The sequence below is a fragment of the Gymnoscopelus microlampas genome (assembly GCF_963454915.1).
Source record: "Gymnoscopelus microlampas genome assembly, chromosome: 14".
Lineage (NCBI taxonomy): Eukaryota > Metazoa > Chordata > Actinopteri > Myctophiformes > Myctophidae > Gymnoscopelus > Gymnoscopelus microlampas.
The window spans coordinates 40,418,821-40,445,904 of record NC_139951.1 but is presented as its reverse complement, the minus strand read 5'-3'; the positions used below and the strand labels follow the sequence as shown (position 1 = coordinate 40,445,904).

Here is a 27,084-nt window from a genome sequence, read left to right as displayed (position 1 = left end):
ACACGCACACAAAACATGCTTTGATCAAGGCTCTAGTTTGCCAAAACACATTAGCATTTTGTGTTGTTGCGTGGTGTCTAAATTAGACTAAAATGAGTCATGTTCTTTCAATTTTTTCCTTTCAATCTTCCCTCTGTTTATAGTCGGTGGATGAGATCAGCATTGCATCAGGGAATTCCGTTGTTGACGCACTCACACACACGCTTCCGTCGCCTCCAAAACACAAACATACGGGCCGGGGCCGCCAGTCCCTTGGCGCCACCACAAGGCGAGCTCTCTCGCACTAGCGTTTTTCTGTGATTGCTTTGGAGTGCCACAGTTACACAGCAGTCGCTATATGTAATTTACATGATGGGTGTGCTGTACGTAATTTTCATTAAAATGAGTCGCATCTTATGCAGGTCTCTAAAGGGCGACTTTGATTTCGTTGCCGTCAGGGTGGAAACCTGGGATGTCCAAAAAGCTTTGATTTATATCATTATTCAGAAAACATTTTAAAATAGTGAAAACAGTGCTCACTCCTCATGCATTGAAGGAAGCATGAGCTCAGTTCGGGGCTCTCCCCTGGCTGACAGAGGGAGAGTAGCGCCCAGGATTACAGCTTAGGCATTGGCACTGGGTGAAAAAATTGGTTACAAAAATCGTGGGATAATGTTCGTTTTTTCAACAACAAAAAAAATAGTGAAAACAGCCCATCTACAAGCTCACAACGCATCGCGATGCAACGCATTGTGAGTTTGTAGATCGGCTGTTTTTGGTACTTTTGTGCAACACTCTTGTACAATGAAGTAGGGCGTTGATTTTACGAAAAAAAAAACATACAAAGTGGAAATACGGCGATACAAGGTTTACGCCCGACGGCAAACGGTTTGAAGTTAAACGGTTAAGGCGTGGGCCAATCATTTAACGTTCCGTCCGCATTTCAAAAGCAATCACTTCAGACAACATGCAGATTCGCAAACTCTAAGTACTTTGTGTATCTCCTCGCAGAACCAATCCAACGTATAAAGCCTATAATGCATTAAGACATTCACATCATGTTGATATATCTTGAACATGGAGGTGTGTGGGCCTGAATGGCAATGAACCACAGTCTGCCTCATGAAATGCTACATGAATAAGGCCTGGTTTACGCTTAAGTTGCGTGCTGTAGTCGCGCACATGAAAATAGCAGATCTACAAGCTCGCAATGAATCGCAGCGCATTGCGAGCATAGATCTGTTATTTTCGGTGCGCGACTACGGCACACAACTAAGTCCTTAGCCTCAATTGAAACTTTTACGTTTACACTACTATTAACACTACTCTACACGCTATTTAGTACTACAGACATACACGCACGTGCACACGCACACGCATACACACACACACACACACACACACACACACACACACACACACACACACACACACACACACACACACACACACAGTGAGTATACTGACTGTCTGTAATGCTGGATATGATGCCGCAGCAGTGAGGTACGAACAGACGAAGAGACTCGGCGGGATGGCACTGCAAGCGCACACATGCACACACACACACACACACACACACACACACACACACACACACACACACACACACACACACACCATGACCAAGCGAATGCACACAAGCAAGCAAGAAATGATCAGAATTAGTATCGATTCACTTCCAAAACGATGAAACAAAGTTAAACCACATAAACCCCCCCAGCATCCGTATTCTGGGGGAAAACGTTCACAGGATATAGCAGATCGACCACGCCTCTTTTCAGAGAAGATCGTGTACGTAATGCAGAGCGAAAACAGAAAAGACACTATACAGAGCCCTAAGAGACCAGGTATAGGGGTTTAAATGGTTAATGATAATACATCTAAATAAAACACAACATAAAAGCAGTGGTTCTCAAAGTGGGGTTCAGGGACCACCAGGGGTCCTTGGGGGGATGAGAACTACTGATGTACAGTAAAGGACAATAACCACAGAATGTAAGCCGGGGATGATGTGAGGGATAAGTTGCAGACCAGAGGAGGTCAAATTTAATTTTCCACATCAGCTGATGCGGCTGGAACATTTCAGGATCAATTTTCTAGGGACAGTTCACAGAAGACCCCTTTAAAGACGTCCACTGACCCCACATCAAAGAGGATACATAACACAGCCAGACGCACACGCGCACGCGAACACGCACGCACACACACACACACACCTTTGCTGCAGCTCTGCACATGTCCGCCACCATCCTGCCAGACACACAGGGCTCGAAGATGTTGGAGGTGGCGAAATGATACACCTTCTGTAGCGCCACCTGTAGAGAGAACATGTTTTGCACATTCAAATCGTGCGAGACACTGCAGTGCTGTTCATGTTTTGTCTTGCATCAATCAATGTCCTCACAAGAACAGAAAAACCAAAGGCCGATGGTCACTGGCGAGGTTCCAAGAACCTTGAACAGGGGTCTTCAACAAGGGGTCCGGGACCCCTAGGGGGTCCTCAGAGTTACTACAGGGGGTCCGCCAAATCTTTGTGTGATATGATTTTTTTTTACCTTAACCACTTGAACCCTAGCATCCCTTTTCTGAAGAGAACTTTAGCCAAAAATAGCAGATCTACAAGCTCACAACGCCTCGCGCTGCGAGGCGTTGTGAGCTTGTAGATCGGCTATTTCTGGCAAAGAGTTATAGGTGTAGAGGGGAAAAAGAGAAGCAAAAGTTTATCTGAAACACCATTTTATACAATATAGAGGGGGTCCCTGCTTCATCTCTCCCTCAGCTAGGGGGTCCTTGGCCTGAAAACGTTGAAGACCCCTGACCTAGAACGTAAGCGGTTCTATAACCAAAGTTCTTTCGGTGAGAAAAGGGCAAGTGTTTTGTGTGTACTCGATGTTTTGTTTTGTGTCTATACCTGCCCAGGGACAGCAGATCCAAAATGAGCTGCTAGCAATCTCAGGTGCTACTTTAAATTAATCGCTGTCCCCGTAATAATAACAAACAATAACTGAAATGGTAAGAAATTAAATGAAATGAGTGATGATTGACTCTTGACTTATATATTCTGTAAATTGTTTTTTTGGACAATCCATCTTGTTATCCCTTTAATGTTAATTAGTTATTAAAAAAAGAAAAAGCAATTAATGCGTGTGAACGAAAATCTTTGCCGTCAGTCAGAACCCTTGTATCTCTAACTTTTTATGTTATTTCTTGTCATAAATTAACCCATTAAGACCTGAGGCCGATTCTACAAATGCCTTTGCCATGACGTGGTGGGAGCTTGTATATCTGCTATTTTTGAATAGCCAACGCTGAAATCTTAAAATGACACAGATGGTTTCCCGGTCTTCATCATACCAGAGTGTTGCACAAAAGTAGTGAAAATAGCTGATCTACAAGCTCACAACGCCTCGTTGAGAGCTTGTAGATTGGCTATTGTCAGTATTTTTTTTGATCGCTATCAAAATAATAAAAATGCAACAGGTTTTTTACAAGGTTTCCACCCGACAGTAATGATATATGACTACGTGTGTGTGTGTGTGTGTGTGTGTGTGTGTGTGTGTGTGTGTGTGTGTGTGACCTTGTATATGTCGGTGGAGCACTGTGTGAGGATGGTGCTGACGGTAGAGGACAGGCCCAGCTCCACCAGGCTCTCCAGCTGGTCCTGGGTGTCCGTCTCCATCTCCCCTCTGGTCTGCAGCAGAGTGTTGCTGTCGATCAGGGCAAAACACCTGGGAAAGACAAAAACACACACACACAAAGACAGTGTCAACCACACACACAGTGTCCCATACACACACACACACACACGATTCGAATAGAAAATGTGAATCAGATCTATTAACAGAGGACAAAACCCAAGACCCTATACCCTATACATAGGACCACAATGGTCCTTTTAGCCTTAATGTCTTAAGGCCTTTGCAGCTTGCGATTTTACGCACGGAAAAAACGGACAATATCATTTTTTGAATGAACACATTGTTCTCAATGACCTCATGCACACCCCGTGTGGCGATGCGATGCGGCGATGCGATGCGGCGATGCGATGCGTTTTTTTTTTCAATCGAACCCAGTTCGATTTGTGCGTCTTTTCGCATGCGGTAAAAACTGATTGACTAATCGCACCCTGTGTGCAAAGGCCTTTACCGTACCACATGCTGTTTACATTTCTGACTAATAAAGTACTCAATCAATCAATCAAACCCAAGACCCGAGACCCAAGACGAGCAGATCTTCCAAAATCGTGTGAATGGGTCAGTTTTTATAATTGCCAGTTGGGTAACAAAATCTGAAATCTTTATTCCATATTATTATATTATTTCATCTTTGGTTTTAAAATGAAACATATTTAACCTAGATATTAATATATTAATGTCAGATTCGGGTACCAAAACGGGTACAATTTGGAACACATCCAACTTTTTGGACCCATGAAGACCTCTACCACACAAAAATACATGCCATATCTTTCGGCAAGTTTTAAAACATATACAATTTTGCGTAGAATACATTCTTCAAATCCAAACTACATGACCTGTCAAAGAATACCCAGTGCATTACCTGTCTAGAAACTGAAGGACAAAGTCTTCAAACTGCGCTGAAGCATAACACAAATCCTCCTCAATCTGAGAAGGTGGGGGAAAAGAAATATTAACATACTGTTGCTTTTTATTTGGTGTATGAGTACAGTATGAGTATACAGTGTATTTTTCTGTATTTGGGGCAAAAGTGAAAAACAGGTCCATTACACTTAGTTAACCAGCCAAATATACTTAATCGTACAACAAATAGCAAAAATAGCTACCAGTATATATTTTTGATTTCTTTTGCAATTTAGGCATTTAGCAGACGCTCTTATCCAGGGGGACTTACTGTATAATAAGCAAGGCAAACGCATACATCAAATGCAGAGAGACCGTGTAGTGCCTCAGTAAACTAGTAGGATCACAAGTAAACCAAGAACCTATAGCAGGGGTCTTCAACAGGGGGTCCAGGACCCCTAGGGGGTCAGAGCTCAGAGCTACTATAGGAGGTCCGCCAAATCTTTGTGTGATAGGATTTAGTTTTTTTTACATTAACCACTTGAACCCTAGAATTCCTTTTCTGAGGGGAACATTAGCCGAAAAATAGCGAGGCGTTGAGAGCTTGTAGATCGGCTATTTTTTGGCAAAGAGGCTATAGGTGTAAAGGGAAAAAATAGCAGACGAAGTAAAAAAAATAATAATAATCTGAAACACAATTTTATACAATATAGAGTAGGGGGTCCCTGCTTCATCTCTCTCTCAGCTAGGGGGTCCTTTACCTGAAAACGTTGAAGACCCCTGACCTATAAACAATGAACCTTTTCCTATGACATGTGTGTATGTATACTGTACCTGTGTGAGGTCATGGTGTTGGGACGGGGCGGTGGAGCAGTCCTCCAAAGGCACCAGAGTGGTGAATGTAGCGATAAACTGGAACGTTATCTGGACAGTGACACACACACACACACACACACACACACACACACACACGCAAACACGCACACACACACACACACACACACACACACACACACACACACACACACACACACACACACACACAGAGAAACGCATTACTACAAACTATCAGTGCATCCACGCAGCACCACCTCTCAGATTAACCCATATAGACCAGGGAACGCATCTGTGTCATTTTAAAGATTTCTTTGGCTATTTAAAAATATCAGATCTACAAGCTCATGTGCCGCGCTATGAGCTTGTAGATCTGCTATTTTTGAAAAATCTTGAATATTTGTGCAAATCTTTGAATATATATATTTTAAAGCGAGTCTCAAATCTTTGCTTCTGGGGGGGTCCCTGGAACTAAATATTTTGAGATGGGGGGTTCGCGGCCAAATACATATCATTTTGGGGGTCCTTGACATGAAAAAGTTTGAGAGCCACTGATATTATAGCAACATAAGTTAAAAAATGTTTTTTTTATTATTTAGAAGAGATTTTAGTTAAAATGTTCGCTTAAACAAATATATATATATTCAAAGATTTGCAAAAATGTTCACGATTTTTCAAAAAATAGCAGATCTATGAGCTTGAGCTATGAGCTTGTATATGTGCTATTTTTACAAACAGCCAAAGAAATCTTTAAAAATGACACATTAGACGCGTTCCTGCCGGTCTTAATGGATTAATTATCGTACTCCCAGACAATTAGCCCGGCAGAACAGAGAGAGAGAGAGAGAGAGAGAGAGGAGGAACTACAGTATTTCAAACGGGGGGATTCAATTACTTTGTGGTGGGACGGATTGGTTTAGGCTGTCATGGTTGCAGAGACCCAACAGAACCAGGAGGGCCCGAAAATAGAAATCTAACATCCACTTCACCGTTCAACCATGAACAGGGAACAGATTGGCTTGCAAATGGAGGGTTCCGCTTCACTTGTTTATGGAACACAATAAAACAAGGAGAGGAGAGGAGGAGAGGGGAGGATAGGGGAGGGAGGGATGGAGGGAAGTGAAGGAGAGGAGAGGGAAGGAGCAGAGAGGAAAGAACGGAGGAGAGGAGGGGGGGGGGGGGGGAATGAAGGAGAAGAGAGGAGAAGGTTCTGTTCACTGCGAGGAATTCAACGATGCATTTCATTTCATTGATAAAGCAGGAGAGCAGTGGTAAAAGTACTCAAATGTTTTTATTAAGTAAAAGTATCAATACTGCAATGTAGAAGTACTCTGTTGGTAAAAGTCTGGAATTCTAAATCTTCTTGAGTAAAAGTACAAAAGTAAAATGTACGTAAAGTACCAAAAATAAAAGTATTAAAATGTTTGAAAATAGCAGATCTACAAGCTCACAACGTGTCACAACACGTTGTGAGCTTGTAGATCTGCTATTTTCAAATAGCCTAGGTATACAATAGGGCTAAAGTGGTTAATGTATGTTTTATAATAACAATTGTATAATGTGATCATTTATATCTGCAAAGTAACTAGTAACTAAAGTTTTCAAATAATTGTACTGGAGTAAATATTTGCCTCTGAGATGTAGTGGAGTTGAAGTAAAAGTACTGAAGATTGGACATACTCAAGTAAAGTAAAAATACCTCAAGGAGAGGGAGAGGAAAGGGAGAGGGAGAGGAGAGGGAGAGGAGAGGGAGAGGAGAGGTAGAAGGTCCCTGCATGTCCAACGCGACGGAATTAACGACGCGTTTCATTCCATTGATAAAAAGGAGGCCGGCCTCATTACCCACCATGCACTTGCTGAAGTCGTTGGGGTCTACCCCTGGCAGCGCGCCCATCAGCAGGGGCAGGACGTGCAGGCGGCCCTCAGGGAAGCTGTTTCCAGAAGACACCAGGCTGCGGGCCATGCCGATCATACAGCTCAGTGTGGCCGTCAGCGTGTGAGGCTCTGTCAGCGTCTCCATGGCTGCATACATCCTGTAAGTAGTGCACACGCACGTACATACACACACGCACGCACATACGCACACACACACACACACACACACACACACACACACACACACACACACACACACGAACGCAAGCACAAATGCACGCACGCACGAACGCACACGCACGCACAAATGCACGCACGCACGCACACATACACACATACACACACACACATGCCCGTCAACAGTAATTATTTTACAAGGAAAAAAGGCTATTATTTACAGTAATTAAATATTCATTACCTCTCTTTAATCTACATTATCTACATTGGAAGCATCTCTCTCTTTCTCTCTCTCTCACACACACACACACACACACACACACACACACACACACACACACACACACACACACACGCACACACGCACACACGCACACACGCACACACGCACACACGACATTACACTACACATGTCACTACACAGTGCTTATTTTACTACTGAAAAAAGGCTACCATGATGACACTACAGTATATGAAATGAATGCTCTTTAATCTATATTACGTACTGTACATTGTAAGACACACCACACACACACACACACACACACACACACAGATGTTACTCACTTCTCCAGCACAGGAGGGATGGTGAGCTCTGGGGTGAGCAGAGCCAGGTTCTGCAGAGCGTAGGCTGCGTCCATGCTGCCCGTTTTACTGCACGTGACCACAAGAGGGCGGCAAGTCAACAAACTGAATGACACATTTAAAACCAGACATGACCTACCGACCGGTAATCACCAGATTACCTGTCATTCTCTCCAGATTAAGGCCACTAGCTCATGGCCCGTAAGGCCTGTCTGCCAATTTACACACCTTGATCTTGTGAGAGAACTACCCCGGATATCTTTTCCTAGTGGTTTTTCATTGGCTGGTAGGAGGATGAGACATGCAGGCACGTTGACATGCGGGCAGCATGTGGTATTCCTGATTTATATTTGGCTGACGCATCATGTTGTGCGCATCATAGCCGATCTACAAGCTCGCAACATATCGAGCTGCGATGTGTTGTGAGCTTGTCGATCGGCTATTTTGGGCGCTACACAATTTGGCACACAGTTTAAGCCAAACCGGGAACGCATCTGTGTCATTTTAAGATTTCTTTGGCCATTCAAAAATAGCAAATATACAAGCTCATAGCGCGGCACAGAGTGCCACACTATGAGCTTGTAGATCTGCTATTTTTGAAAAATCTTGATAATTTGTGCAAATATTTGAATATATATTATTTTAAAGGGAACATTTTTGACTCAAATCTTTGCTTCTGGGGGTCCCTATTACAAAATATTTTGATATGGGGGTCCGCGGCCAAATACATATAATTTTGGGGGTCCTTGAAATGAAAATAAATGAGAACCATTGATATAGAAACATACGTTTAAAAAAAAAACTGTAGGATTTAGAACACATTTGTAGAATCCCCAGATGCTTTAAAATATATATATTCAAAGATTTGCACAAACTTTGACGATTTTTTTCCTCAAAAATAGGAGATCTACAAGCTCAAAGCGTGGCACTCAGTGCCACGCTATGAGCTTGTAGATTTTTGAATAGCCAAAGAAATCAAAAAATGGCACAATTTTTTTCCTGGTCTAAATTTGTTAAAGTATAAATCATGACATGCCTCTGAATCAACTGAAATAAACCGATTTCTTTCTCTGTGTGTACTTTCTAGAGTCGATGCCATGAATGCAAATGAGAGACCACTGTCCAAGATTGATTAATTAATTATGGACCCCAATACACAAACACACACACACACACACACACAGTGGGGATCGTAGATTCTAGGCATGTCCAGGCATGTTTTCCTCTTTTTTTTACATTTAAAGGGAATTGAACTGAAATTCCATGGATATTTTCCATGAATTTCCAAGAAGGATATGGAACGACAATTGCAATTTTAAGTTATTATGTAGTTACACGTACAGTATATATTTTATGGTTCTTTCTTTTTTTATATGACACTCTGTCATGACATCATATCACTGCTGTTGAATGACCAAGTAAACTGCCATGTATAGGGAGTTTGATTTATGCACCACAGTAAATATTAAGTCTCTGGTCAACATAAGCCAGACAGTTTCACGATTTGTCCAACGACATAAATTACACGCGCTAATATCGCAGCTGAGTATTTTGGAACCGTTACAATAATATTGTAACCGCTCCAAAATGCTGTTCTTTTTAGGATATTTGCTGCCAGGCATGTCAAATATGCCGTCACCCGTCACTCATATGCCGTGTTCACATTAGCAGTGACAAAGCGCCATTTTCAACAGATGTCAGCGACGTGAAGATACAAACTGGAGCTTCGTGACAAAAGCTACAATACAAAGTCAAACTGGCTTCAGCGCTCCAATGAGTGATGTATTAGTTTCACCATTCCCGTTCACTCTCCACACAATTCCTGCTTGTAATAGGGGGAAAAACTATAGTTCAGCCAGACAATTCCGGGCTCCCCCAGAGTTATAGTGTCGCAGTGTCCTTGGGCAAGACACTGAACCCTACATTGCCTCCAATGAGTCGGTCGCCACTAGCTTGCCACCATTGGTGTGTGAATGTGGGAAAAAGTGAGGACGCTGGCGTCGACTGTTCGCCGCTTCACCTCCCAATGCCCCCCCCTGTATGAATGAATGAACCATTGTAAAGCGATTTGAGCACTTGGAAAAGCGATATAAAAATGCAATTCATTATCATTATTATTAATTCTGTGTTCACTTTAACCCAAGCCTTTATATTTTTCCTCGCTCGTCGCCCCCACACACACGCATACTTGATGAGATCGACGAGCGCGTTATTGAGCAACACTTGAACGGAGACTCGGCAACAGCGTACCTGACCACGTCTGGTGGTTTTGTAGCTTTTGTCGCTGCTAAAGCAGTGATTCCTAACCTGTGGGCCGGGGGCCAACTGGTGGGCTGAGAGGATATTGCAAGTGGGCCCCCAAATAACTGACAAAACACTAAGATCTTTATGATAATATAACATGAATGAAAAATATGTCATGGTCTTTTTTTCTTTAAAACATTGAAAAATGATACTATGATACTGATAACTAGGAACTTAAAGAATACTATATTTGTTTCATTGATCGTATAGCCCTGGCCAAGAGCGTTAGTGAGTTCTTTGCCCTGCCAGGCGCTCGGCTCTGCTTATAGACAAAGAATTCCACTGCCCAGCGAGGGCTCCAACTGCAGTAAAAAATAAACAAAACAATCCTCCAAACCTTCTACAGATATGGTCAATGGTCATTTATATTGACACGATCTGTAGAGGGCGCAGTGAAGTAAATAAAATAATGTCTGTCTCGCGGACATATTTTATTTTCGGCCCAAAAAGGTGGGCTTTCCACCCCATGGAGAATAGACTTTCAACAACACAAAACAGCCATTGTTTCGGTGAGTAGCAAAGTAGTTTTGTTTATTTTTACTACAGTTGGAGCCCTCGCAGGGCAGTGGAATTCTTTATCTATAAGCAGAGCCGAGCGCCTGGCAGGGTGTTAGAGCAGAGGTCTTCAACGTTTTCAGGCCAGGGACCCCCTAGCTGAGAGAGAGATGAAGCAGGGACCCCCTCTATAATGTATAAAATTGTGTTTCAGATTAAACTTTCTTTTTTTTACTTGGTCTGCTCTTTTTTCCCTCTACACCTATACCTCTTAGCCAAAAATAGCAGATCTACAAGCTCACAACGCCTCGCAGCGCGAGGCGTTGTGAGCTTGTAGATCTGCTAATTTTGGCTAAAGTTCCCCTCAAAAAAGGGATGCTAAAGTTCAAGTGGTTAATGTAAAACAAAAAACTCATACCACACAAAGATTTGGCAGACCCCCTGTAGTGACTCTGAGGACCCCCTAGGGGTCCCGGACCCCCTGTTGAAGACCCCTGCGTTAGAGAGAACTCACTGACGCTCTGGACCAGGGCTACATTGATCCTAGCCGGAACACAATCGATCGATTCCTTATAAAAAATAAACATGCTCTGAAAATGCACACGGCCCACCCATCCGACTACACTGACATACAGTATATTTCAGTCCCTATAGCTAGCATTCCCCGACCAAGGTGAGGTATATACCTGAACATGGCCAGCAGGGCGGCGCCCATGAGGCTTTGGCTGAACTCCTGGAGGTGGGCGTCGGTCAGCCTCTGGTCTTCAGGTACCGGCACCAGCCAGCAGGGAGGGGCGTGGCGCTCGCGGTGCACCCGCCGCACCACGCTGGCCGGGAGGCGCTGCAGCACACGCATCAGCTTGGCCTGTAGGGGTGAGACAGGTCATCCAATTAATCCAGTTTAATAGATTATGGAAAATAATCTATAATTGATTTGGATGAAGATAATGGATTTTGGGGGGAGAATTTTGAAATGTCCCTTTTTTTCTTTCAAAAGTTTTTTTTTGGGTGAAAATAGCAGATGTACAAGCTCAGCTATTTTTGCACAAAAACAACCATGAATTCAAGTCTCCACTTGGTAACTAATCCATCGAAAATTTGAGGGTGTTCTATTCCTTTAAGACAGTTAATCAGACTAATCGATTTAGTTTATATAATATATAAACAGTATATAAACCATGCCTCTCGATTATTCAATTAATCAAAAAAGTTAATCGACAGAATAATCGCTAAGAAAATAATTTGGAATGTTTGGACTGCGTGGGCACATAACGATGACATCAGTGGTGGAAAAAGTACTAAGTATTGGTATAAAAATTGATACTGATAAAGTAACAAAAGTAGAAAGTACTCATTATGCAGAATGTCCCATTTCACACGTTCAAAATGTATACAAATCTTTTGAAAATAGCAGATCTACAAGCTCACAATGCGTCGCTATTTTCAAATGGCCAAAATGTATATACTGTAGGACGGAAGTGGGTAATGTATGTTTTGAAATAATTATCCAAATCTACAAAATAACTAGTAACTAAAGTTTTCTATTAATTGTAGTTGAGTAAAAAATACAATATGTGCCTCTGAGATGTAGTGGAGTATAAGTAAAAGTATGACACATTGGAAACACTCCAATAACATAAAAGTACCTCAAAATTGTACTTTAAGTACAGTACTTAAGTAAATGTCTTAGTTACTTTCCACCATATTGGATGACATCAACAAACAATCATTCTAGGGATCATAAACAGTAGGTGTTGCGTCATCCCCTCCTCTGGCGTTCATCCTTGCATGTCAGAACTCTGCTGGTACACAGGCTGCCACAGAGAGCCAGGCTCTGAATGGCAACATATAAATCACACCAACAACGACAGCAAGCAGCTGAAAGGTTGTTCACTCTGAGTAAACACAGTGTGTGTACACCTTGTTGGTGTATGTGTATATCACAGCTGTCAGGTGGAAAACCTAGTATGTCCAAAACCGTTGGACTATTTGTTTGTTGCCGATCTACAGAGTGTTGCAATGCGACGCGCTGTGAGCTTGTAGATCTGCTATTTTCGCTACGTTTGTGTGACACTCTTGTATGTCTTGTAGGTCGACACGACAGCAACGAGACTGTGTGTGTGCTGTGCATGCTTGACGATGCTGTGTGTGAGAGTGTGCATGCTTCATTGCTTGATGGTGTGCGTGTGTGTGTGTGTGTGTGTGTGTGTGTGTGTGTGTGTGTGTGTGTGTGTGTGTGTGTGTGTGCATGCTTGACGATGCTGTGTGTGAGAGTGTGCAATGCATGCTTCATTGCTTGACGGTGGTGTGTGTGTGTGTGTGTGTGTGTGTGTGTGTGTGTGTGTGTGTGTGTGTGTGCATGCTTGACGGTAGTGTGTGTGAGAGTGTGCTATGCACGCTTCATTGCTTGACCGCGGTGTGTGTGTGTGTGTGTGTGCGCGCGCGTGTGCATGCGTGTGTGCATGTGTGGCCCTGAGAAGGTGGAAAAAAGAAAGCTAATATACTAGTAGTTCTCAAAAAACAGCAGATCTGCAAGCTTGCTATTCCTGGTGCGCAACACCCCGCGTACACCTAAGCATATAAGTCAGTCTTTATACCTGCCAGCGGCCGTGATTGGACGGATGGTAGAAGGAGGCGATGCTGTTGAACAGGCAGGTCAGCTCTTTCTGCGCGGGGTTTCCCGGCCCGCCCTGCAGGGGTATAGAATGAGTCAGCGAGGATTAAGCATCCAATTAAAAGCAACTCTCTCCATCCAAAAAACATACTTCCACTAACTAGGCACCCAGAGCTTCAAACAGAGGGGGGGGGGAAACCTGCGACATGTTTTTCCATTAATACAGCTTTAGAGCAGAAAAGCAGGCGTATATACCAGGAGAGCGGTGATCCACAGCACCAGATGTCCGATGTCGTAAGAGTTGGTTAGGTAGCGAGGGGCCACCATCTGACTGACCCCCACCGGAAGGTTCAGACTGCGCAGGATTCTGGTGAAGATCTGCACACACCCACGTACACACGCGCACGGCAAGCACGCGCGCGCACACACACACACACACACACACACACACACACACACACACACACACACACACACACACACACACACACACACACACACACACACACACACACACACACACACACACACACACACACACACACACACACACACACACACACACATACATACATACATACACACGTACGCACGCACGCACGCACGCACACACAAGCACGCACGCACGCACACACACACACACACACACACACACACACACACACACACACACACACACACACACACACACACACACACACACACACACACACACACACGTACATAATGTTTGTATTACTATACAAACATTTGTATAGACAAAAATGTTGAGGACGGTACAGTATTTTCATAATGGCATTTTAACCTTTTTGGCCATTTTTCATCCTAAACCTGAGTTATACTTACAGTAGTTAACGTAATCTCTGGATGCCTGATCGTAACTCCAACAACAACCTGAATCTTTTCCAAACTGTAGGCCTATAACTCTACAAATGTTTTTTTAACCATAAAACAAACATTTCTCTTGTGAGGATCACCAGAATTGTCCTCACAGTGAATTTCTCAAATTCTACTCACTTGTGGGGACATTTGGCCCTGATGTATTTGTAATATACTGTAAGTACACACACACACACTCAACCCGGTGACTAAAATTAATTGAGCGATCTACCTCGTTCAACCTCGCACAAGTGTCCAATAAAATACAATAACAGATACTGTACACACACACACATGTGTAATGACTCACAGTGGGAATGTACGGGGTCCACACACACACACACACACACACACACACACACACACACACACACACACACACACACACACACACACACACACATACACACCCACACACACACACACACACACACACACACACACACACACACACACACACACACACACACACACACACGTAATGGCTCACCGTGGGGATGTACGGGGTCCAGTCCACATAGCCAATGTTATCGTTGGCCAGGCGAGCCAGCAGGTTGACGAGGTGCTGCGAGAGACACAACATGATCCAGGAACTATTGTCATTATTGGTATCCATACTGTCTACTGCAGTGGTTCTCAAACTTTTTCATGTCAAGGACCCCCAAAATGATATGTAGGTATTTGGCCGTGGACCCACATCTCAAAACACTTTGTTCCAGGGACCCCCAGAAGCAAAGATTTAGAGTTACAAATGTTCGCTTTAAAAAATATATATATATATTCAAAGATATGCACTAATTCACACATTTTTTATAGCCAAAGTATAAAAGGTTAAAGTGGTTACACTTATTGTGATGCTATATTAACACATTTTTGGATAAAATTGGTTTCCTGACCTCACCTTTGCATGCAGAAAATAGCTGATCTATACACTCAATAATTTGTGAGCTTTTTCGAAGTGCAACACTTCAGGATGGAGCATAAATGAAGCATTAGAACGTTGCAGAGAAAATTTGTGGCGGTCTGAATTACCCCTCGCTGTTTTGCAAGCGAGCAAACGATGCAAACTTCACTAATGTCATTTTACAATGGCTTTTATTAGTGATTTTATGCGTGTGGGTGTGTGAACGTCTCACCCCCTCCCAGCTGGGCTGGTTCTGTAACGATATCCACAGATTTATCAGCTCGTCAAACCATAACCTGAAAGCAACACACACACACACACACACACACACACACACACACACACACACACACACACACACACACACACACACACACACACACACACACACACACACACACACACACACACACACACACACACACACACACACACACCTGAAGTTACCATCATCAATCCCCACTTCCCCAAAATATGAACTCACTCTCGTTCTTTCCCTTTGTAGCTTTTGGAGGGAGAGGGAAGAAAACTAAAATGGAAAAACGAGGTATTAAAGATGATGTATTGTGGAAACAGTGCGGAAAAAAGTCCCTGTGAATGCAGGGAGCTAAATCCTGACAAATAGCTCTCGAACGCGTGAGTCGACATAAATATGCGCGGCGTTCTCTGAAGAGAATGTTTTTTAGGGAAACTGGAACACAACCACAGGTTAAGCCAGGCTGAACTGCCAAGGTGTCCCCAAGCCTCTCGTCAAGGAGCTTCTTCAGTACGTTTGATGAGAAAGTGATAGAACCCCCCACCCCCTCCCCCCACCCCATGCACGCTCCAAGCTCATTTTCAGATGGCAGGAATATGAGGCTGGATTTACATCGACGCAACCCGAGTGTCAAGGACAGGAGCCTAGTCTCACGTATACAGCAAAGCGAAATGATGTGGAAATGATCACCACTCACCACTGGCTGAATGTTGGTTGAATTTGCCCTGTGGCTAATAAACAGTGGTGTAAAATAACTATGAGTACATTTACTCAAGTACTGTACTTTACTTATATGTACAATTTTGAGGTACTTTTACTTTACTGGAGCATTTCCAATTTTCACTTTTACTCCACTACATCTCATAGGCAAATATTGTACTTTTACTCCACTACAATTATTTGAAAACTTTAGTTACTAGTTACTTTGCAGATATAAACTAGAAAAAGTGCTCCTCGGAGCACAGGTCTCCGCCAGGTCAGGTAGGCTACTGTGGCCTCCTGGTGGCGCTATAATAGGCCAACGTGAAAAGGGTGCCATTTCTTCTTAGGCCTTGCACGACAATCGGACACTGACTGCATTCATGATTTGAGGCATTTTGTCAAAAACATGTGTTTTGCTGAATTAGACCTGTTGGTGGCGCTATAACAGGCCAATGTTAAAAGGGTGGCATTTGTTCCTCAACATAGTGTGAATGTGCGTGCAAAGTTTGAGCGCAATTGGACGGTGCGTTCATGATTTGCAGAATTTTGTTCAAAACAAGCCAATAATGCAAACTTTAGATGTCAATCTTAGCCAATCAGTATGGAGTATGAAAAATCAAACACATCCGTCGTGATCACATGACTATAGAGATCATGTGTACCGATTTGCGTGAAATTTGGATACAATTGGAAGGAGTAGTATAAAAAAATGTGTTTTACACAAGTCGGCCTCCTGGTGGCGCTATAAAAGGCAGATGTGAAAAATGCAGGGCAAAGGTTTTTCCTTGACCTATAGGGAGTGTGCATACAAAGTTTTACACAGATCGGTGCAATTATAGGTAAAAACACGAATCGGCCTGTTATAGCGCCACCATGAGGCTGATTTAAAAATGTTCAAATGGTAGTTCTTCCTCGGCCTAATGGGAATGTGCTTGCAAAATTTGTCGGAAAGTGCATGCTGTGTTCATGATTTGAGGCATTTTGTTCAAAACGGAGCACTCCTGCAAACTTTGGAAGACATTTTTAGCCAATCAGGATGGAATATGAGAAATCTGAAAGACCCGTTTCGTTTAATGACTGTAGAGATACTGTGTACCGATTTGTGGGATTTTTGGACAAAATCTGTAGGAGTACTGTCAAAAAATGTGTTTTGCACAAATCGACCTCCTGGTGGCGCTATAACAGGCCCCTGTGAAAAATTTGGGCCAGAGGTTCTGCTCTGGTATCCAGGGACTGTGTGTGCACAGTTTGGCTGCGAGCAAGCCAACGGTGCCGGAGATTAGCTGTACACAGACAGATCGAATGACGGACGGACACACGGACGGACACACGGACACACGGACGGACGGACAGGGGGTAAAACATACTCTCTCGCCATGCCTTTCGGCCTGGCGGAGACAATTATTACATTATAAAACATACATTAACCACTTTAGCACTATTTTATACCTATAAGTAAAATATCTGAGTACTTCTTTCACCACTGCAGGAGCCTCCCGTATATACAGTAAAGCGAAATGAAGTGGAAATAATCACCACTCGCTGGCCGAATGTTGGTGGATCTGCACTGTGGCTAATAAATGTGTCTGCTCTACCAGATACTTTGTCCAATAAACAAGCCCACTGTTAACCACTTAAGCCCTAATTTATATTCGGGGGATTAATGCAGGAAGCAAATCTCATGGCTGAAATGTTTTGTTATGTGAAACAGCGTGAAAGGAGTCACTCCACACAGTAGCGCTGTGTTTCTCTAAACAATTTGCACAATACTGTAAGTAGAATTATTGTTCTTTCTGTTCTACATACAGCCAACCGGTCTTTGGAAGAGAAGTCTTGAAGAGAAGAAGAGTGAAGAAGAGTTCACCTAAAAAAATAGTTTTTGTCGCATTCCTAAGCCAATAATTAATTTTGTGTGCGGTTCCGGTGTCTCCAACCGGAACCTCTGCCAGTCATCAAATTATTGGCTTAGGAATGTGACAAAAACAAAAAATGATTCATGAATTCAAGTCTCCATGGGGTGACTAATCGATAGAAAAAAAGTTATTTTGGGGGTGAACTATCCCTTTAACCTTTGCTTCTATGAAATATCTGAGTTCTCGTTTCATGGAAGATGCTATATTCAATTTAAAATGTACAATTTAAGCAAAAGAACTTGTATTCTATTGCTGGTTTTGATGCATTCTAATACTCTGTAATCTTATAATAAATAAATGACTGAAATCAGTTGTGGCGACTGAGAACTTTAATCCATACATTCTTCATTGTACAACAGCCGATCTACATTGGTGGCATCGTGACACATTGTGCGCTTGAAGATCGACTATTTTCAGAATGTTGAAGGTGGTTATGGGTAGCCTGGGATCAATACCATTTTCGGGTTTCTGATCCGGTCAGGAGCGGAAATAACTTTACGTCATCAGGCGTGTCATCAGGCGGCGGGAACCAACGGCCGGAACCAAGGGTGCCGGTATCACCCAAAAGAATTCCCCACGATCAAGGGCATCATAATTCTAGGGCCTACACAATAAAACCCTTGATGCAGCATAGTTTAGCTTATAGGAATAGTTTGTTTGGTATATCCATCTTTTATTCCAACTCGTAGCGACTGGCGAGACTAAACTATTCGATTCAGCATTTAAATGGGGATTGGGGAAACTAACAGGGGGAACCAAAACAAAACAGCGCCGAAAAACCGGAACCAGCAACCGGAACCACCATATGTTTTTTTTTTCAGTAGGCGTGGTCTATACCGGATCACACAGGCCAGTTTGTTTTTTTTACTTTAAATTTTTATCCCACGATTTTGTAACCCCATTTTTTTACACCCAGTGCCAATTGTCTATGCACACAGCCCAGTTTGGAATGAATACCAGGCTGGAAAGTGGAAAGTCTGGTGAGAGGTTAAGGGCCCTTTCCAAAAACATGTTTTGCAGGGTTTCCTAGTCCACCCTGCAGGGGCAGAACTCCAAAATGTGCTTTAAAAAAAGGGGGAGAAAAAAAAGAAAAAGAAATGTAATGGTGCCTTTGTTATTCCCCTCTTCCATTTATGTTTCACTACAGTACACCACCCTACATTTCCCGCAAACACAAAATTCCTGTGATTCATCAGATTATCGGTCACCTGGGCCCCCAAAGACAAAGTGTGCTTCTGATTTGGACCATTTCAGAATATAACCCATTTAAGCTGGCCCTGGCCCCGGCGAGTTCCAGCGGGCGTAGCTCCTGCATAACTCGATAGAACCAAGCATGACTCTAACGCTGACAAGGTTAGGCTTTCATTGAACTCCCCTCTGGGCCACCCATAATATAAATGATTGTATAAGGTTCACTGGATGAAAGAAAGTGCCGACCAAATTGCGTTAGTGCTGTTACCGCGCTGAGTCTGCTAACCCTGCACGCCGTGGCGGAAGGACTTTGTACTTTAAGTACAAATACCACTATATAAAAATATTTTGTTAGTAACTAGTGTCCTGCATTTAAAATTGCATTTAAGTCGGAGTACAAAAGAACTAGTATATAAATATACATAAAGTGTCAAAAGTCAAAGTATGTATTGTGTAGATTGTCCTATTTCAGAACCATATATCATGTTATTGGACTATGATTATGTATCATATACCACTTGTGTATACTACGCTGTGTATACTTGAGCTAGTAAAGAATAGCTAATCTACAAGTTCGCAACGCTGTTGAGCTTGCAGATCTGCTATTTTCAGAACATTTAGAGGATTGTTGATTCGTAATCTAAATCTATAATTGAATCTGCGATGTAACTAGCAACTAAAGCTGGAAATAATAAAGCTGGTCAAATAATTCTGGTGGAGTAATAACGACATTTGCCTCTGAGTTTTAATGGAGTATGGTTAGGATAGAGTATCAAGAAATAGAAATTCTCAACAAGTTAAGTAAAAGTACCTTGTAATTGTACTGAAATAGTGCTGTACTTGAGTAAATGTACTTAGTTACTTTAAACCACTGTCCCCCACACACTAGTGATGTGCGGGTCGGGTTTTTTCATGACCCGCCCCGCCCCGGAACCCAACCCACCTCAACCCGCCCCGCGAACCCATTTATAAATCTATGGCTCAACCCGCCCCGCGACCTGCGGTAAAAAAAAATCGGTAAAATCATGAAGGAAAATAATCTTCAAGTATACACCCCAAGTGTATTCAAACTGTTTTATTGTTATTATTCTTATTCTTATTAGGAATAAAGACAAAACAAGAGCATGTGATTTTATTTATTTTTGCGTGTGAGAGCGGCTGACCTGCTCACCCGCAGCCCGCATAATTTCCTCTGAAATCCTGACTCGACCCACCCGCGCCGCGGGTTGACCCGCGGGTTATGGGTCGACCCGCTCATCACTACCACACACGTATGCATGGTTGACTTTGTCGCTGTGTCGGGCAGAGACCTTGTATCTCCACATTTCAACATACTGTTTTTTTTTCATAAATAAATGAACGACTACTTCATCATATAAGAGTGTCCAGCTCTACAAGCTCAGATCAAGGTCAGATCTACAAGCTCACAACACATCACGATGCGTTGTAAGCTTGTAGATCGGCTCTATTCATTATTTTTATCTTAAAAACGTAAGACATTTTTTTCCAAAAAGGTCGACGACTTACTGGAAGCCGCGGCTGTGTTCCTCTGGAGGCATGGCGGTGGGTAGGAACAGCTCCATGTTGCTGACGGCCTTCTGCATGACCGCGTCGAACACGCACAGCAGGGGGCGCCACTCACACAGCATCTCTTCAGTGGACGATACCGGGAAATATCTGATGATGACACACAACAAGCGAGAGAACGTCCCCGAAACGGTCATTCTCAACAGTAGACGTCAACTAGGTGTTGTGCAACAGTTAATGGAACTAATCGATTTCATCGCTTCGTATTTTAATAAAATAATCGATTTTCAAGCTCACAACACGTCGTGTTGCAATGTGGTCTGAGCTTGTACATCGGCAATTTTTTGCTTTTCTTGCGTGACACTGTTAGACAACACGGTATAAAATAGGGCTTAATCACTTAAACCCTATACTTAGTTGACCGGGGTCCCCCCGAAGTCTGATTAACCAATTAACCACTTGAACCTAGCCCTGGTCCAGAGGGTTAATGAGTTCTCTCCAACGCCCTGCCAGGCGCTCGGCTCTGCTCAAAGACAAGGAATTCCACTGCCTTGCGAGGGCTCCGACTGTAGTAAAAATAAACAAAACCACTTTTCAACCCGCTATTCACCAAAGTAAAGGCTGTTTTGTGTTGTTGAAAGTCTATTCTCGGAGGCGGGAAGCATTGATCAGATCTGCAGAGGGCGCAGTGGAGTAAATAAAATAATTTCCGTCTCGCGGACACATTTTATTTTCTGCCCAAAAAGTGTATTTTACAGAGAAAGGTGGGGTGCTGAGAGGCTCGCAGGGCAATGGAATTCCTTGTCTATCCTTGTTCCTTGTCTATAGAGAACTCACTAACGCTCTGGACCAGGGCTACATGTAACTTGAACCCAGCATCCCTATTCTGGGGTGAAGTGATTTGGTGTAGAGGGAAATACCAGCGGACCTGGTATAGAGCGTTCAAGTGGTTAATTGGTTAATCAGACTTATCAATTTCGCTGACTATTGAAAAAATCTATTACATTTATTTCACGTCAATTTGTTTAGAAAAAACACTCTTCTCAATTATTCATAGAAAAAGTAGTCAATAAAGCAATCACTAACTAACATCAACACACAACATCAACACACATCCAAAACAACACAAGCACACCAGGAACAATGCACAAAGACCCGTACAATGTCAAAGAATTGCATTATCCAGTCAAATGGAAATGACATAATCCCAGGGGAGGAGACTTACAGTCTGCAGCTCTTGATCAAAGCCTTCAGCATGTTATCCACCGAGCTGCAAGGAAACAGAGGGTGTGTTAGTGTGCGACTGTGCGTGTGCGTGTGCGTGTGCGTGTGTGTGTGTGTGTGTGTGTATTTACTGGCTTGTGCTGCAACAACACAATAAATGCTGCACCAACACAAAAGCTTCTCCGGACATCATTCAGAAAAAGGTTTACATTTCTAGATGTAGAGGTTTAGGGGTAAACTTGCAAAAAGGGGTGGGATATAACACCGCGATTCTCAACCTGTGGTGGTCCAGGGGGCCCAGTGGTTGGGCCGTGAGTATATTGGGCCCCCAAATCATTGGCAAAACACTAAGATTTTAATGTAAAACATTAATGTAAAAAAAAAGAATACCAGATGTTTTTCTTTAAAACCTTGAAAAATTAGTTTTCATTGTGATACAGATACATGGGAGTACTGTGTTCGTTCCATTGATCCAAGCCAGAACACAATCAATTGATTGATCATTAAAATGAGCCGCGAACGCTTGCTGGTTCAACTAGGGCTGGGCAATATATTGATATAATATCGATATTGATATTGTGATATGAGACCACATCATGATATGGCATAAGTGTTGTACTGTATTTTGCTGGATTTAATCACTTAAGACTAGTTTTATACTTTCAAAAACTTTTCTTAAAAAGATAATTGATATTATGATCACAATATAATATCATCGTCCTAATATCCATATCAAGGTATTTGCAACAAAAACAATTTTGAATTTGTCCATATCGCCTGCTCTCGGCTCTATCACATTATTGCAACATCCTGAAAGAACAAAATTACGTGATTACGGAGAAAACAACGCATTGCCTCGCTGAAGTCCGTTTCAGCAGATCTTGCTGCCGCCAAGATTGTGTTTGATTGGGAGGAAATTCAAGGTGCTTGTGATTTATTTTTGTTTTATCATTACAATCCCTCTCCGAGAGAGACTACAAACACAACCAGATGGCAATTAATTCACGGAGAGCTAGAGATAGCACACACACTTTGTCCACTGAACAGGGTGTCTGTCTATCACCGGAAATTACAAGATCTCTGAGACAAATAAGCGCGTCAAGTGCATTGGAGGATGATGAAAACAAACAGTGGAGTAGAGATCCAGGTGGGAAAAAAAATCACCATTCCAGCACTGTATACCAGTGGTTCTCAACCAGTGGTCCGGGGACCCCCAGTGGTCCTTTAAGGGGTTCCAGGTGGTCCCCAGCTAAATGATGGAGAGTTGGTAACCAAATGGACCCTTATTAGATCTTTAACTCTTGAGAGCGTAAAATGAGACCAAATGGCTCAAATGCCGAATAAATAATGAACCTTGATATGAAAAGGGTTGAAAACAACTATTGTATACGGTGGGTGGGGTCTAACATTCGGCTCTCAAAACAGAGCCGCATCGAGATTAAAGATAATTTAGTCCACAGAGGACTAGTTCAGTTTCGGCAAGCCTAAAAATAATTTGACTTCTTAAACTTTTTGACGTCTTTAAATGTGACTTCTTTTGAAGTCATGCTACCAGCTTTAGTCGCCTCTTTCTAGCTGTCACATGATGAAACGTGATGTAACACCAGTGTAACCACCTGGATTCAAACCCTCCCACATGGGAAACCAAACATCCACCGCTCAACCAAAGGGGACTCCTCCCCCCCCCCCCCCCCCCCCCCTCAGGACAAGAGCGATATTAGGCTGGTCAGAGTTTCAGAGTACTCAAAAGGTTCAAGGTGTTCGTTATAGGTACATAAGAGCGCAATTATTTTGTTCTGGTGCCATTAAAATGTATTCAAGTAGTAATCATTGCCATAGAGAGTGTTTGTTCAGTAACAGGGGGTCTCTGTCCCTCCATCTCTTTAATAATCAGAAAATACATTTTCAGGTGGTTTGCCAATTTCATCCAATCAGCTGTGAGTACCCATTTATCAGCTTCAATTGTATAGTGTTCCAGACCAATTCCAATTTTGTCTGCTTTGTCACTTCTTTGAATCATCACTTCCAATTTCACTTGTTTATCCTGTGTCCTGACTCTGGGTGTATGAGCTTTCTCTCCTGATTGGATAGAATTGGTATCCTGACCTGAAAATAAATGTTCACTTTAGTAGCCCATTTAATTTGGGAAAACATCTGTGTCATTTAAGATTTTAGCTATATAGCAACATACGTTTTTCAGAAAAGAAAATAATTAGCGTTTCCCATCGCTGCTATTTCAGTCACCACAGAAAAGTGTGTGTGTGTGTGTGTGTGTGTGTGTGTGTGTGTGTGTGTGTGTGTGTGTGTGTGTGTGTGTGTGTGTGTGTGTGTGTGTGTGTGTGTGCGTGTGTGTGCATACCAGGGAAACCAAATGAGGCCAAGGTGCTCCGTTTTGGAGTAGCTGACCCTCTCATACAACTCGTACAGTGGTCGCCACGGCAACTCCAGGTCATCCCTCGACAGCAGCTCTTTCTTCCTGTTCAGAGAGGAAGTGGATTATTAGAGTACTTCCTGTCCTATTTGTCAAGGATGAGAATCACTCCAGAATCCCACATTTTCTTTGTATAGCCTGCGTCCTCACATTGCTTTGTTTAGTCGTTTGCTTAATTGCTACAGTGTTTTCAGTTGACAGTTTAAGAAAAGAAAAGAAAAAAAAAAGAAAAAAGACCACTAGGCCTACTGCATCAAAAGTAATCAACAAACTATACTATAAAAACTGGCCAAATTGTTAAATAATAAGAAAGAGGCCAATCTACAAGCGTAGCTTCCCAATATTTATCCGTGGAACCGTGACAGACTAAATGTAATGCCTTAACTCCTACCAAGGGCTTATCGGGGTGGGTTTTTTGGGGTGTACACGGCCTAAAAAGGTTGAGAACCACTGGTCTAGTGGTTGCTGTCTTTTGTTCTTCATTGGAAATCACTTTCGGACCAACTTCTGTTGTTTTTAAATGTGCCATACAAATAAAGGTGAATTGACTTGACTAGAATCGCTCATATAGAAACAGTGTGGGGAAATATTGGTTACGCTCCATAGAGTTAGCATTAGCTGTCACTGTAATACCAGGACTGTAAAAGCTGGCAAAAGCTTGCTGTGTGGTACAGTAGGTTGTACTAAAAACAAAGCTAAGAACTCTGATGTTTAAGAAACATGAAACCCTCCTAGGCTGAGTTTGTCCTTTGTTTCCCTGTACAGGTTAGAAATTATACAGAAGGGTAAAAAAAACTTTGCAGGCTAGTTAGCTGCAGCTAATCAAATGTTTGTACACCATATTGGCAACAGCGACCGTTCACTGGGGGGATGGCATACTTCCCTGCCTCCCTCTCCCTCCCACCCCCTCTCTCTGCCCCCCCCCCTCTCTCACTCACACTCTCTCTCTCTCTCTTCTTTCCTCACTGCCCTCCAGGCCTCCATATGAGACTTATGGAGGAGCGACTCATCCGTGAGAGATTAAAAGTGTACATGGTGTACAGGAGATTACACAGTTGTTTCACTAGAACAGTGGTTCTCAAACCTTTTCATGTCAAGGACCCCCAAAAAGAAATATATTTGGCTGCGGCATCTGAAACCTATTTTGTGCCAGGGACACTCCAGAAGCAAAGATTTGAGTTAAAAATGTTCCCTTTCAAAATATACATACGTTCAAAGATTTGCACGATTTCACGATTTTTTAAACATAGCATATCTACAGGCATAGCGCGTCACTTTGTGCCAAAGTGCAAGCATAGACAGTGGTCAACAGTATTGTCTATGCTTGCACATCGGCACACCTAAGTCTAACACACACATCCATTATTGATGATTTGATTAGCTGCAGCTGTGTTGCGTACATCAGGATGTTCTACTGTGTAAGGACAGCCTTATGCAGCCTGTCGTGTTTTTACCCTGCTGTTGCTTTGAACCTGAACCGAAAAACAAACTTCAAAATCAATCTGTAGGCCTAGGGTTTCATCCCCCTTTAAAGTTTTATGTCCTGCTGAGCAAAAAGGCCAGTGAGGATAAAAAGGGTGGATTCAGGCCATCGGACATGAGGGGGAAACAGCCAGGACAACTATGAGATCCACTGCTTGGCTTCCAAACATCAAATGACTGCACTAACATTTTTAAGGTCTAAGGTTTAAGGTCTTTGTAAGGTTTTCATTATTTTGTTTTTCATTATTAAGTATTTTCAGAATACTCGTGGGCAGTGATTGTGCATTGAACTTAGATAAGCAAGTGCTCCAGTGGAAAAGATATGATATGAGCTGTCTAGTATCATTTTGACGATCGGTATTTTTGCTTGAACTCTCGTTCACCTACGCGGTGGCTTGCGATAGTCCCAATTGGGGCTACGTGCTGTTGTGCAATACACATACTAACTTGAGGGGAAAAGGACACTTGAGGTGAAAAAGGACACTGTTTTAATGCATGCACCTTGTACCCTTGTCTACTGAAATAATCCTTAAAGGCTGTAATGGCTGTCTAAAAATAATTGAAAAGGCAAAAGAAAAGGTTTGTCTATGTAACCTGCTTATGATGTTATAGTGTGGCTCACTTTGTTCAATAATTATTTGATTATGTTCTGGAACAGAGTTGCAGTCAAAGAGTGCATCATACACAATGACGGTGTGGAAGTTGTCTCATCATAAATATACTTACTTTGACTATTTATTTAACGCATTGTGGATGTGATGTATTGTTGTTTTACATTATTTTGCATTTTGGGACATTTTGGCCAAACTAGGGACGCCTGGTTAAACGAGGTTCAAATCGATGTGAGCACTCACGAAATGGGGCAACAGAGAATTCAGCTTCTGTGGAAACAAAAACATGTTTCTGTTTTAGTTTTCTTTAGAAGAGGGTTAGAGTGTGTGTCTTCCTATTCCTAAGTCTTAGGTACCATGTCACACCAACATTTTGCTGCTTGTACCTGTGTGTGTGACAAATAAAACACACTTGATTCTTGATTCTGCTGGTTTCACAGCCTCACAGTAAAACAGAGACACATCCTGAACAACATTGTCAAGATCTGTTCTAAGATTATTTTACTGGAACAAAGAGAGCTGATTTCTTTGTGCGAGTGACCAACAAATCCCACCGGAAA

The 27,084-nt window shown here is 42.6% G+C and overlaps 1 protein-coding gene across 1 annotated transcript in view; it reads right to left on the bottom strand.

Annotated features, from left to right (window-relative positions):
* The window catches only part of LOC311060215 (proteasome activator complex subunit 4B-like), a gene marked incomplete at its 5' end in the record, with an annotated part of 80,993 nt that overhangs the window by 44,491 nt on the left and 9,418 nt on the right, over positions 1-27,084 (bottom strand). The window contains 15 exons of the mRNA XM_084078348.1: positions 1,447-1,516; positions 2,196-2,294; positions 3,557-3,707; positions 4,540-4,604; positions 5,355-5,444; positions 7,201-7,387; positions 7,974-8,060; positions 11,477-11,655; positions 13,388-13,480; positions 13,660-13,782; positions 14,774-14,848; positions 15,420-15,483; positions 20,777-20,926; positions 22,002-22,046; positions 24,360-24,476. Coding sequence (XP_083934474.1) covers positions 1,447-1,516; positions 2,196-2,294; positions 3,557-3,707; positions 4,540-4,604; positions 5,355-5,444; positions 7,201-7,387; positions 7,974-8,060; positions 11,477-11,655; positions 13,388-13,480; positions 13,660-13,782; positions 14,774-14,848; positions 15,420-15,483; positions 20,777-20,926; positions 22,002-22,046; positions 24,360-24,476 — 1,595 coding nt within the window. The remainder of the gene's footprint in view (positions 1-1,446; positions 1,517-2,195; positions 2,295-3,556; positions 3,708-4,539; positions 4,605-5,354; positions 5,445-7,200; positions 7,388-7,973; positions 8,061-11,476; positions 11,656-13,387; positions 13,481-13,659; positions 13,783-14,773; positions 14,849-15,419; positions 15,484-20,776; positions 20,927-22,001; positions 22,047-24,359; positions 24,477-27,084) is intronic.